Source organism: Boleophthalmus pectinirostris, unplaced genomic scaffold (assembly GCF_026225935.1).
Source record: "Boleophthalmus pectinirostris isolate CB_2022bp ecotype Guang Dong unplaced genomic scaffold, ASM2622593v1 HiC_scaffold_19, whole genome shotgun sequence".
NCBI lineage: Eukaryota > Metazoa > Chordata > Actinopteri > Gobiiformes > Gobiidae > Boleophthalmus > Boleophthalmus pectinirostris.
The window spans coordinates 6,743,279-6,755,347 of NW_026571140.1; the positions used below are offsets into that span (position 1 = coordinate 6,743,279).

Genomic DNA, 12,069 nt, shown 5'->3' on the forward strand with positions numbered 1-12,069 from the left:
TCTTCTCACATCCCCAGCTAATTCTGATAATTCAGTGTAATTTTATATGCTCGATGCAGTGAAAACCAGCAGTTCCTGAAAGAGGTGGTGCAGAGCGTGCTGGATGGCCAGGGAGTGGGCTGGCTCAACATGAAGAAAGTGCGCCGCCTGCTGGAGAATGAGCAGCTGCGCGTCTTTGTGCTGAGCAAACTCAACAGGGCCATCCAATCAGAGGAGGATGCCAGACAGGAGATCATACGAGATGTGGTGAGAATCAAAAGCACTGGGTAACAATTTAAAGGATGAGATTCAAATAGTCCAAGTCCAAGCTTAGTCCTGGTTTGGTCCTGGTTTGGTCCTGGTTTAGACCTTGTTTAGTTCTGGTTTAGACCTGGTTTAGACCTGGTTTAGTCCTGGTTTAGTCCTGGTTTAGTCCTGGTTTAGTCCTGGCTTGGTCTTGGCTTGGTCCTGGTTTAGACCAAGTTTAGACCTAGTTCAGTCCTGGTTCAGCTCTGGTTTAGCTCTGGTTTAGCTCTGGTTTAGTCCTGGTATAGACCTGGTTTAGACCTAGTTCAGTTCTGGTTTAGACCTGGTTTAGTCCTGGTTCAGTCCTGGTTCAGTCCTGGTTTAGACCTGGCTTGGTACTGTTTTAGACCTGGTTTAGACCTGGTTTAGACCTGGTTTAGACCTGGTTTAGACCTGGTTTAGTCTTGTTTCAGTACTCCTGGTTCAGTCCTAGTTTCAGCTCTGGTTCAGCTCTGGTTCAGCTCTGGTTCAGTCCTGGTTTAGTCCTGGGTTCAGTCCTGGTTTAGTCCTGGTTTAGTCCTTGTTCAGTCCATATACTGCGCAAAAGTTCGGCATCTTCGCACAGTTATTTTGGTGAGAGTAACTTAAAAGTGCTGCAATAGTTGTGTAATGCTTTACATTTTAAATGCAGTAATATTGTAAAGTAACAAATTACTTTGAAATGACAGTAACAAGTCATAAATAACACATTACAGTTTTGCAGTAACTTGTCCAACAGTGTCTCTGGAATGCATTGAAAACGGTTTAGATTTTTTTTGGTTTTGTGTCTAACAGGAGGTGAACAGAAAGGTGTACAAGGGCATGCTGGACATTTTAAAGTGCACTGTGTCCAGTCTGGAGCACTCTTACACCAACGCCGGCCTGGGAGGGATGGCCAGTGTCTTTAGTCTGCTGGAGATCGCCCGCACACACTATCAGACCAAAGGTACTCTTGTCAAATGCAGCGCTCTCAGGATATGTACAGCATCTGTTTTTGTTTATACTGTCAAAACTTGTGCATCATTTAACAGCAATGACTCTCTGCCACTAACACTGTACTGCGCTTCAAGTCGCACGCCAGACATTTGCTCTAGTGAAACTCTAAGGCACTGGGAGTTGTATGTCTAACCCTTTGCGTCCTTGCTTTAACTAACCTCTTCATTTCTCTGTTTTGTAATGCTGACAAACTCTGTGTCTGGCTTCCTAACTGTGGTAACTCGCTAGACCCCGAAAAGCGAAACAAGCGAAGCCCCACAGACAGTTCTAGCAGCCCGGGGAGCAAAGAGAGCCCGTCGGGTCGCATGGAGGCTGCCCGACCCCCGGCCCTCCTGAATGTGCCCCACCTACAGCTGCCCCACCACACCCCAGGCAGGGGCGCACGCCACTTTGACACTCGCAGCCTCAACGAGGAGAACTTTATTGCCTCCATTGGTGTGTACACCGCTCTAGCCCAGTGGCATGTGCTCTGTGAGACCCCTCCCCCATCCCAAAGGCTTGTCAGAAACAGTCCATCCCTTCCTCTGCACTAGACTAACTCTTACAGTGCCAATATTCTACACTCTCATCTTACATTCATGTGATGGATGCTATGTGTATTTGTAAGGGATACCAATCTAGTATAATAAATACATGGATCAGAATGAGTTTGGGCTCAATGAATCAAATGAAAGTTTATGAGCTCTCCTCAACAAAAATTCTATCTGCTAACATAAGACTCTTAACTCCAAACCAGTCTTAGTGCAATAGAAGGGCTGTAGGATCCTTACTAAAAATGGCTTTTGTGTCAAAAGCGCTTAAATGAATTGATTTTCATATTTTTTTAATGAATTGATTTTCATATAACGCAATATAATTTAGCATTATTAATTTGCATTAATTTTACTGTAAACCATATGCATGATTATGGACATTCTCATTTTTAAGTCACTGCAAAGCCCATGGCGCCGTCAATGTGTAGCTGCTTTGCATTTATAGTAAATAATACAATATGTCTGAAGAGTGTGTAATATTGGCCTGTTGCAGCTTGGACAAAGTCCTTGTGTTCTCCTCTAACATGTCCCCATTTGCCCCCTGTGGACGTGTGTTGTGCCTGCTGCCTTGTACTTGCATGTGTATGTATCAGATGTGTTAAATCTGCAGTAGTGGACAAGGGAGGCCTGAGGCCAGCGTGTGCTGTGTGCCTTTACTGCAGGTTTGTGCCAGGCCTGCTCTAGTCATATGGCAGCTCCCTTTGCTCTGAGCATGGAAGGTGGAAGCTTCTCTCCCTGGTATACAGGCCTAGTAAAGACCCATCCTCTTCTCAGTGCTTTGATTATAAATTCAGTCAGAAAAAAATCAGAGCCATTTTGTTTTGGTCTGATCTGGGTCTGTATACAGAGGACACTCCAAATACGCCACCCTGACTCCACCCTGCACCCTTCTCTCCCTTTAGAGATTGCACCTTCAATTCTACAGAATGCTGTGAGACTTGCATCCTAGCTTCTGCAACTGCTCCATCTCACCCACGGCGGGCTGGTCGGCCTTTCAAAGCCATCCCATGCTGTTTTCTGAACCATCTCCTCCTCCGAGCTACTGCTGTGCAGAGCCACACACATGTCATTTTCCACCCTGTGTGACTCTGCAGGGCTTTGGAGAGTGTGGCTGGGTTCTACTCTTACCTTAGCAGCTTGTTTACATGAAATTGTTTTTGTAATCCACATGGAGCTCAACAATGCCCGCCCACCTCTGCTTTCAGCATTGACTTCCTGAGCAATTTGGATTTCAGTTTAAAGGCACACTAGCTATGGGGTCACTAATGACCATAACATTTTTAATGTTTAAATGTCTTCTATTTCTAACCAGAGGGTGAATGTTATGGCTGTAACTATGATTCTGTGAATCCTGAGTGATCGCCAGTTTGTCTGCAGGGAATCACTCAGTGCTTAAGGCAGGATTCTTAGAATCATATTTGCATTCATAACTGTTGTTTTATAGTTTTATTAAACAAAATATGTCTTTGGTCACAAGTTACTCCAGAGCTGATTAGCCCTCAACACTTAAACTTTTTTCAAAGTCTATGGGAAAAATAAATGCAATTTTGGAAGCAGAAGTGCCCGCCCACTGTTGTGGTCCATCGAATCTCAGCCACACAGAGACATATGAACCATCCCTCCTCCTCAGTAACAGTTTCTCAATGCTCAGTTTGTTTTGTTTGGTTTAAATGCTCACCCACCATACATGCCTTTTCAACCAGCTCTCTGACTCTCTCTCTGTCTTTCTCTCCTTGCTTGCAATGCATCTTGGGTAGAATTGTGGAGCAAGCACCAGGATAAGCAAAAAGCTATGGAAAAACCACAGAGTAAGAGACTTTGCACACACCAAGAAAGTAAAAATTTGGGGTGTACCTTTTGCTCTCTCTCCACCCCGTTTTTTACTTCAACATTTTTGCTCTTTCTCAACATATTCATTAGATTTTGAACCCTAAACACACTTTCTATTAAAGTATACTAAAGCTGATAAGTATTCTTTGTTCGAACATGTGGTCCTGTACATATTCACTATATGCTACTTGAACTTTTTTTTTTGACACGATGTTGGACTAACTCATTCACTATGGCTTTTTTTTTTTTTTCTTTACATATCGCTATAAACCACCAAATACAAAAACTGCTGCCCTTTCTTACTAAATTTTTTCCTGTTTGAAGTGACTTGGCCAAGGTTACAAAGATGTTGGTGCCCTGTTTTCTGGGAGTTGTTTGCATTATGGGGAAAGCGAGCGTCTTCTACTTGATAATGAAATCCTGTTGAATGGCATTAACACTAGTTCTCCGTGCTCCTGACTGAGTTTGTGTGCATGCCTAACTGCCTGTGTGCTGTCGTCCTGTGTTCTCTGGTGTTACCCGGGCCACACGCAGCCTTGACTCAGACGTATCACGCTCCTGCTCAGTTTCATTTGTAACTCCTCGATTTGATGGCACTTATTACCGCACTCTCTGCTTGCCCCTGTGTCACTTCTATGTCTGGTTTTAAAATGGTTTATGTATTCTTGAACCTACCTGACGCAAATCTGTTCTTCTGTCAGCATTCTATTGATGGTAATCTGGCTTAGCTTGAAAACTCCAGCATCAGATGTGCTCTTTAGATTGTAGTGCAATGCTGTGTAGCGACTCCGTAAGGTAAGCTACAGTACAGCCAGTGCAAAACACAGTCTTATTATCACGTGTGCCCTCAGGGTCTGAGGGAGGCAAGCAACAGCGCCCCCTGGTGGCAGATGCAGAGGAGAAGAAGTCCCAGATGAGTTCTGATAGTGGGCTCAGCGTCATGTCTGGATCTCAGGTTTGTCCTTCAAACATTTTCTACGTTTATCTGTTTGATATACAGTGTGTTTTAGAGGGGACAGCACTGGGCCAAAGGAAGATAAATAAAGTTTTATCGTTTCTGACTTATTTGATAATGAGCTATTATGGTCAAATTTCACTAATTCTGTTTAACCCAGCAGTCTGCTCAAACATTTTTCTCCACCCTTCCTCCTATTGGTTAGCCTCTTTCATACAAGAGAGAGTTACAGGTGGAGCTTTTTAAGTACATCAGTGTATGTAATCTAGACTCTTAAAAAATGTGTAATATGAACTTTAGCATATTGCCCAACCCCGCTCTCTTTAAAAAATGTAGGAGAAATAAATAGTTGCATGTTTCTTTTGCAGAAGAGTGACAGTGAGTCAGTGACCAGCTCTGAGCCTCCCATTCTGACCCGGAGCACGAGCCAGGACTCTGAGGCCAGCACAGTGGTAGGGCACAGCCAACTCACTCTGTGTCTGCTCCCCCTGCATCCTCATATGTGTAACGCACCCAGAGAGCTCCTCTCTCAAACGTGTGTGTGTGTTTGCTGTACAGATCAGTAACAGCTCTGGAGAGACTCTTGGAGCAGACAGTGACCTGAGCAGCACAGCAGGAGACGGGCTGGGCAGGACGGCGGCTCACCTCACCCAGTCTAGAGGCACGCTCTCAGACAGTGAGATCGAGACCAACCCCGCCACCAGCGCCGTCTTTGTGAGTGCACCTCTCTGCACACACATCTTCTTTATTAAACATTTTAAAGTGCATAAGACAACTTTTCTAAATTTTTTTTCAAATTATTACCTTGTTTGGAAGGATAGTTATATTTATGCTTTACATCAGGCTCGTGCCAGACGAAAAGGTGAAGATGAAACGTTTGTTTTTTTTGTTTTTTAAAGTAACTCTGGAATCCCTCTCTATCATCAGTAATACAAACACACATGCAAAAGTGTTGCGGCAATTTACACACATGAAACAGTTTAACCAATGCATTAAAGGTGCTGAAAGGTGTTTTTACTTGTCACATAACAAGTGTAAATTAGACAATCTAACTTGAGATAGTTGACAGATAATGAAATGAAATACTTCCTTACTTTGCATCTGCTTCCCATGTCCAACTATGGTTTGGAGGAAGTCAAATGAGAAATTACATCTGCTAGATTTTTAGCAAAATCATTCAAAGCAAATGAATATAAAGTTCTATAAACGTGAAGAGAGTGAATAAAGCACTTAAACTGCATTCTAGTTTGCCATATTGTCCACTCCTATGTATATGTGAATGATTTAATAGCCCTGTGATTGTAAATGTTTGCGTTTTACCACAGGGGAGGACCCACACACTGAAGCCAGGGGCCAGAGATCATCTGTCTGCTATGGGGAAGGGGCCCCCCCAGCCCCTGGAGGACATCAGTATGAGAATCTACCTGTGTGAGGGACTGCTGGGTATGTGTGTGCAACCATCTCCAAACCACCACTTGAATCTGTAATATTTATACTAGGGATGGGCATGATTAATCGATAAATGATCATTAAGAATTTCATCGATTACGTTAATTTTAATCGACAAACCGAATGTAGGTTTCTGTGCGTAGCGTGACCAAACAGGGGTCCGTACATGTGTGTCTCTGCACTCAGAAGGAGCGAGCAAACACAAACAGTTGGTCAGTCTGCAGCGTACCAAAGCACAAATGCGTATTTAACGATGATTTGTACAAGAAATTCCATGCTTTCCGTTGCGTTCGGGACAAGTGTGAGTCCATGTGCACAGTGTATAAAGCGGGAACATATGTTTCGGTGTCCAGTGGGAAAAAGCTTTACCAGGTGAGAGTCGCGCAATGTCGATGACGAGTCCCCACCTCCCTCCCCCCTTACGGTGTCCTGGTTTTGACAAACACAAATATGGTCACACTAACCTGTACTCCACTGAGTCATGTCTTTTAATCTAACAGAAATTGACCGCATCAGCAACACAAGAGCTGTAGTTTTATCTTCGCTGAGTTTATGCAAATTAGCGATGCGGTTTTAAGTTTCATTTCTGTGAAAGTTGCGCAAAACTGAATTAAACACATTATAATGTCAAACAGCTGATGTGGCTCTATAGTGGTTACGGTTTATATGTCATAAAGTTGAATTTATTTATGCAGATTAGTAGTGCAGATAGTAATAATAACGATGATCATTTTAATATAAAAACGTTAATGATTAATCGATAATCGATCGTTAATTCTTCCGACGATCGATTAAGAAAATTTCATTGAATGCCCATTCCTAATTTATACAATACTGAGCTCATCATGTGGAGGCTGGAGGATATGAAGGACAGAAGTGACATTTTAGTTAAAGGGGAAAAAATTATTGCGTCTAAGGCTATATATGAATATCATGTATTCATTCATTAGAAGTGTTTACATAATACTCAAGATGCTAGGTAAAACTAATGTCAACAATAGTTAAAAATTAGTTTCTAAATGTCACTGCAATATTGTGTTTTGGCACTCTTAATAAACTTCTACTGGCTATATATTTTACCCCAAATGTCACTTCCACCCTTGAGCTTCTCAGCCCTGGTTATAACTGGGATCTTGAACTATTCTGTTCTTCTCAATTGTAATCTTCTTCTCCAATAACCCTGTGTAATACTGTCTTTGTGTCATGTGTCATTAACCTGGGTATGGTGTGTTGTCGTGTTGTTGTATTGTTTGTTGTATCGTGTTTGTCTCTGTGTCGTTGGCTGTTGTGACTAAACCCTGTGGCCCTGCTGACCTAACCCTCTGTCTCCACTGCTCCTGCGGGACCCGCTTCAGGCCGTGATAAGAGCTCCGTTTGGGATCAACTGGAGGATGCTGCCATGGAAACCTTTTCTCTAAGTAGGGCTAATCTCTTTGCCCTTTTCCTGTGTGTGAGTGTGTTGTACTGAAGCTGCTGTGGTGCTATGTGGGTCTGTGTCAGAGTATCTTACACTCTTCGCTGGGCTCTTTTAGAATTTGCCTCTGCTACTAACCTCAAACACTAACATTTCTAGAGCTAGAGCTTCTGTAGGAGAACTGTTCATTTGGAAAAGGACAAATAATTATATTAGGAAAATGCTGCCAAATGACAAACAAAACCATAATCTAATTTATAAAATTAAGTTTATTATATTGTTACCATTTTCTAAAAAAAGTACCTTGTTTTTAAACAATCCAGATAATACACCTGTAATAACATTACACTGCTACTGATAACGAAAATATTACTTAAAAATGTTCATACATTTTTGAGTAATATTTTCGTATGAACATTTTTGAGTAAGTATCTCTGGTATTAGAATAGTCATATGGAGAGCTAAAGTGTGACTGGTGTGCAGGTAAAGAGCGCTCCACTCTGTGGGACCAGATGCAGTTCTGGGAGGATGCCTTCCTGGATGCGGTCATGCTGGAGCGGGAGGGCATGGGCATGGACCAGGGCCCGCACGAGATGATTGAGAGGTACAACTCATTAACTGCACAGAGCAATAACAAAATACACTTTAACTCTCTGCTCTTCACAGGATATTTGAAAATATTGTTAGAACACATTCTTTTGTGGCATTAAATGTAATATGTATGTACAAAATATAATTCACTTCTTGGATTATGTATATTGCCCTCTACTGGCAAAAAAACAGAGCATATTACTGTGATTTAATTCATCTTTGTATCTTAGTATGCTCCTGAATAGAATAGAATGATGATTTGTTACCAATTCAGTTGAACTAGTGTGTGTGCTGTGTTCACAGGTACCTGTCTCTGGGAGAACACGAGCGCAAACGTCTGGAGGACGATGAGGACCGACTCCTGGCCACTCTGCTGCACAACATGATCGCATACATGCTCATGCTCAAAGTACGTGTACCTCTCCTTTAACGTCATCAGTTTTTTCTACTCATCTACACATGCTTACCCCCTGTGTGTGTGTGTGTTTGCGTGTGCAGGTGAACAAAAACGACATCAGGAAGAAAGTGAGACGCTTAATGGGCAAGTCCCACATCGGTCTCACATACAGCCAAGAGATCAATGAGATACTGGACAAACTGGGCCAAATGGTACATCCACACTTGTATGTGCTGATAACATGTGTTGGACTGTTTCTGATCATTGTAATGTGTGTGTTTGCAGAATGGCCGTGAGCTGTCTATCAGGCCCTGTGGAAGCCGACATATCAAAAAGCAAACCTTTGTGGTTCATGCTGGCACTGACAACAAAGGAGATATCTTTTTCATGGAGGTAGGCGTCTGCTTACAAAGAAACTATTCTGTACTGCAGCCATACGACAGAATCAATAAAATAGAACATTTCAGGTGTATATAATGGTGCTGTTCATTATTTGAACCCTTGATAAATAAGGACCTTCGCACCCTCTCTGGTTTGTCTGTCACTTCCTCTGCTTGTCTGTTTCTTTTTCTGAAATGAGAAAAGCAGCCTATGCTCTATGATGAGTTAACATGTTCACCTCACTCTTCCTTACACCTGCTGTGTGTGTTTTTTCAGGTGTGTGATGACTGCATTGTCCTGCGTAGTAACATTGGCACTGTATATGAGCGCTGGTGGTACGAGAAGCTCATCAACATGACCTACTGCCCCAAGACCAAGGTCCTGTGTCTGTGGAGACGTAACGGCCAGGAGACACAGCTCAACAAGTTCTACACCAAAAAGGTGCTCTGTACCCCTCACTCCACTTGAGCTCATGGACTCACTCAGAATCACTCACCTGATCATGTTGTGTGTCTCTAGTGTCGGGAGCTCTACTACTGCGTCAAAGACAGTATGGAGAGAGCTGCCGCCAGACAGCAGAGCATCAAACCAGGTCTGCTCCACTCTTGCCTCTTTACACAATCATTCATTTGTTCTTTTTTATGGGAATGCATGGGTTAGCAAATGTAATGCAGTAATATAGAGTGCAATAGATTACAGATTAATGAAGAAGACGACAGTTTGAGGAACAAATGCCATTTAACTGTTATAGTAACGATTATAATTGTTATTCATTTAAAACAACAGAACAAAACATTCATGCAATGGGGTATTCATATATTTTTTCTTCTATGTTAAATAAGTGTAACACATACTTCAAGACAAACTATAAAATGCCAAGCATGTAAACGAACTAATCAAAAACAAATGAAGACACCTAGTTAGTGTCTAGTTAAACTATTATAACATCATTTATATTATTTAAATGGTTTGTTGACTTTGAGTTTGCATTCACATTTTCTTAGTGATTATTGTTTTTGGTGATTTACATCAAAAGGAGACTGCTTTCTGCAGCTAATTATAAAGCATTTTCATCCGTGAAAAGGAAATAAGACAAATGTGCTTTTAGCATGCTAGTTAGCATGCTGACACAAGTGTGAAAAGTGTAACTCATCATGTCTTGGAATGTAAGGAATAGGTTTGTACTACTGCACATCATTTAAAATGAGCTACTTCTGTTTTTCCACATGTGTTTACTTGGAAAATCATTTACAGCCCTTTTAAGTCCACTAAAAGCACACTTCCATTGTTTGTGCTGTGTGATGTCCAGGCCCTGAGCTGGGAGGGGGAGTTCCCAGTGCAGGACATGAAGACTGGGGAGGGCGGGCTGCTGCAGGTCACTCTGGAGGGAATCAACCTTAAGTTTATGCACAGTCAGGTAAGACCCCTCCCCCCTCCACTGTGGCATGAGCACCCATCTCTCCTGTGTCACCCGACCATCTCCATTGTGTCAGCCCCCCTCCCATGCCCCCCACACCCACAACCAGAAATCTCCCTCTAAACCAGGGCGGTCCCCACAGCAGTTTAGGAACATTTCCCCTTTGGCTTTGCTTCTTTAACCCGTCTTTTGAGTTGGTGTGCGTCTGCGTGCATGTCCCCCCCCACACACATGCTGTCTGTGGACATCTGTGGTGCTCTCCGTGTCTCTTCTGTGTGGGAGGACGTGGAGCTGGGTGTGTGCTGCCTGCAGTGGTAAGACCGAAACCTTGAGCTAAGACTTTTCATTAATAATTGGCTTCTCATAGCAACTTTGACTCAAGTTTGGACCCGTCAACATGGCCATGCGTTGTCCTCACATCTGCATAGTTTAGTTGTAGAGCTTGTGATGTGAATCTGCAACAGCAGGAGAGCGACACAGTCATGTTTCTGTATTTACTCACCAGGGTTTATCTTCCATTTGGTCTATACTTATGCTTATTGCATTTCACTTTTGTGGTACATGGAGACTTGTGCACTAGAACTAATACAGGTCCATAATGTTAATCAGCCATGCCAATTTGACCCATTTCAATCATTGAAACAAAACCACCGGTGTATGCATTGCTAGATGTGTTACTGGTTAATTGTTTATTATATTCTATACTGTCTGTTTTCTGTATGTTCTTGGAAGGAAGTGTAGAGGTGCATGTTACACCCCAACTCCGTGTAAATTCAGGTGTTAATCAAATCCGAGGAACAACAGTCGATGTCTGAAGTTGCTGTTCTCCTAAATGCAGTGTAGTGAGGGAGCTCTGATAGCCTAGCAGATATGGCTATCTTCCCTAGACGAATGATGGTTGGCTTCACAGGTAGCTTAGCAGAGTGTACAGTTAGCCTAGTGCTTCAGAGTGAGTTTAGCGTAGTGTTGTTTGGCTCCACAGACGGCCTAGTGTAGTGCTTCAGTGAGCTTAGCGTAGTGTTTGCCGTAGCTCCTGGCCTGTCTGCGTTCAGTCACTGGGGCCTGCGCTGACTGCTGGAGGAGGAGGAGGCATGGAGGTTAGCCCTCAGGACTGGGCACATGCTGCTTTCAAAAGCTGTTGGGTCACTGAAATCAGATTTGGACAACACTCATTCTGTGTATGCAGTGAATAGGCTGAACTGCACCAGTTTACCTGTAAGCCCAAGATGAGTCCTGACACACAGTCTGTAAGTGTGTTTTGAACAACCCTTTAAGTTGTTTGTCCGGTAAATCTGTGTATTATTGTACCTCTGTAATCTGGTTGTGTTATAAAGAGCTTCAGCGGCCTCTCGAAGTGCATCACACTGGTGCTCAGATTCTACTGCAGCCACAGATCCAGGCTGCAACATCAGCCCCTACACCCATATGAACATGTCAACTAGGAATATGTTATGTTAGTGTTGGTGCTGGTCCAAGTATATTGCCTTAGGACACAGTAGTATGGACTGGTCTGGGGAGAGTTTGAACCGTCAACCTTCAGATGGCTGAAGAAACATTCATCCTAATGTAAAGCTTTGTGCAAAATGAACAAAAAGGTGGAGTGGAATAGACTCACATCAGCTTAACCCGGCTCACACTGTTTAGCATTGGATCATGTTTACACATTGTTTTCATGGAAGCAGACTGGCTAAACACTGAATTACAAATAGAAATGTTCTGCACATGAGCTGCACCTTCAGAGAGAACTGTCCCACATGTCCTTGAAAGCAGCATCACTTCCTGGTCTTTTATGGCGCTGGATTCTCATTGGTCAGGCAGCTGTTTGTGGTCTGAGGCTCAGGT

At 42.9% G+C, this 12,069-nt stretch overlaps 1 protein-coding gene across 1 annotated transcript in view; it reads left to right on the top strand.

Annotated features, from left to right (window-relative positions):
• madd (MAP-kinase activating death domain) overlaps positions 1-12,069 on the top strand; it is a 56,187-nt gene that overhangs the window by 38,647 nt on the left and 5,471 nt on the right. The window contains 15 exon segments of the mRNA XM_055154584.1: positions 60-246; positions 1,060-1,210; positions 4,475-4,578; positions 4,947-5,030; positions 5,137-5,292; positions 5,904-6,021; positions 7,383-7,445; positions 7,925-8,045; positions 8,336-8,441; positions 8,531-8,641; positions 8,715-8,822; positions 9,087-9,251; positions 9,330-9,402; positions 10,120-10,133; positions 10,135-10,227. Coding sequence (XP_055010559.1) covers positions 60-246; positions 1,060-1,210; positions 4,475-4,578; positions 4,947-5,030; positions 5,137-5,292; positions 5,904-6,021; positions 7,383-7,445; positions 7,925-8,045; positions 8,336-8,441; positions 8,531-8,641; positions 8,715-8,822; positions 9,087-9,251; positions 9,330-9,402; positions 10,120-10,133; positions 10,135-10,227 — 1,654 coding nt within the window.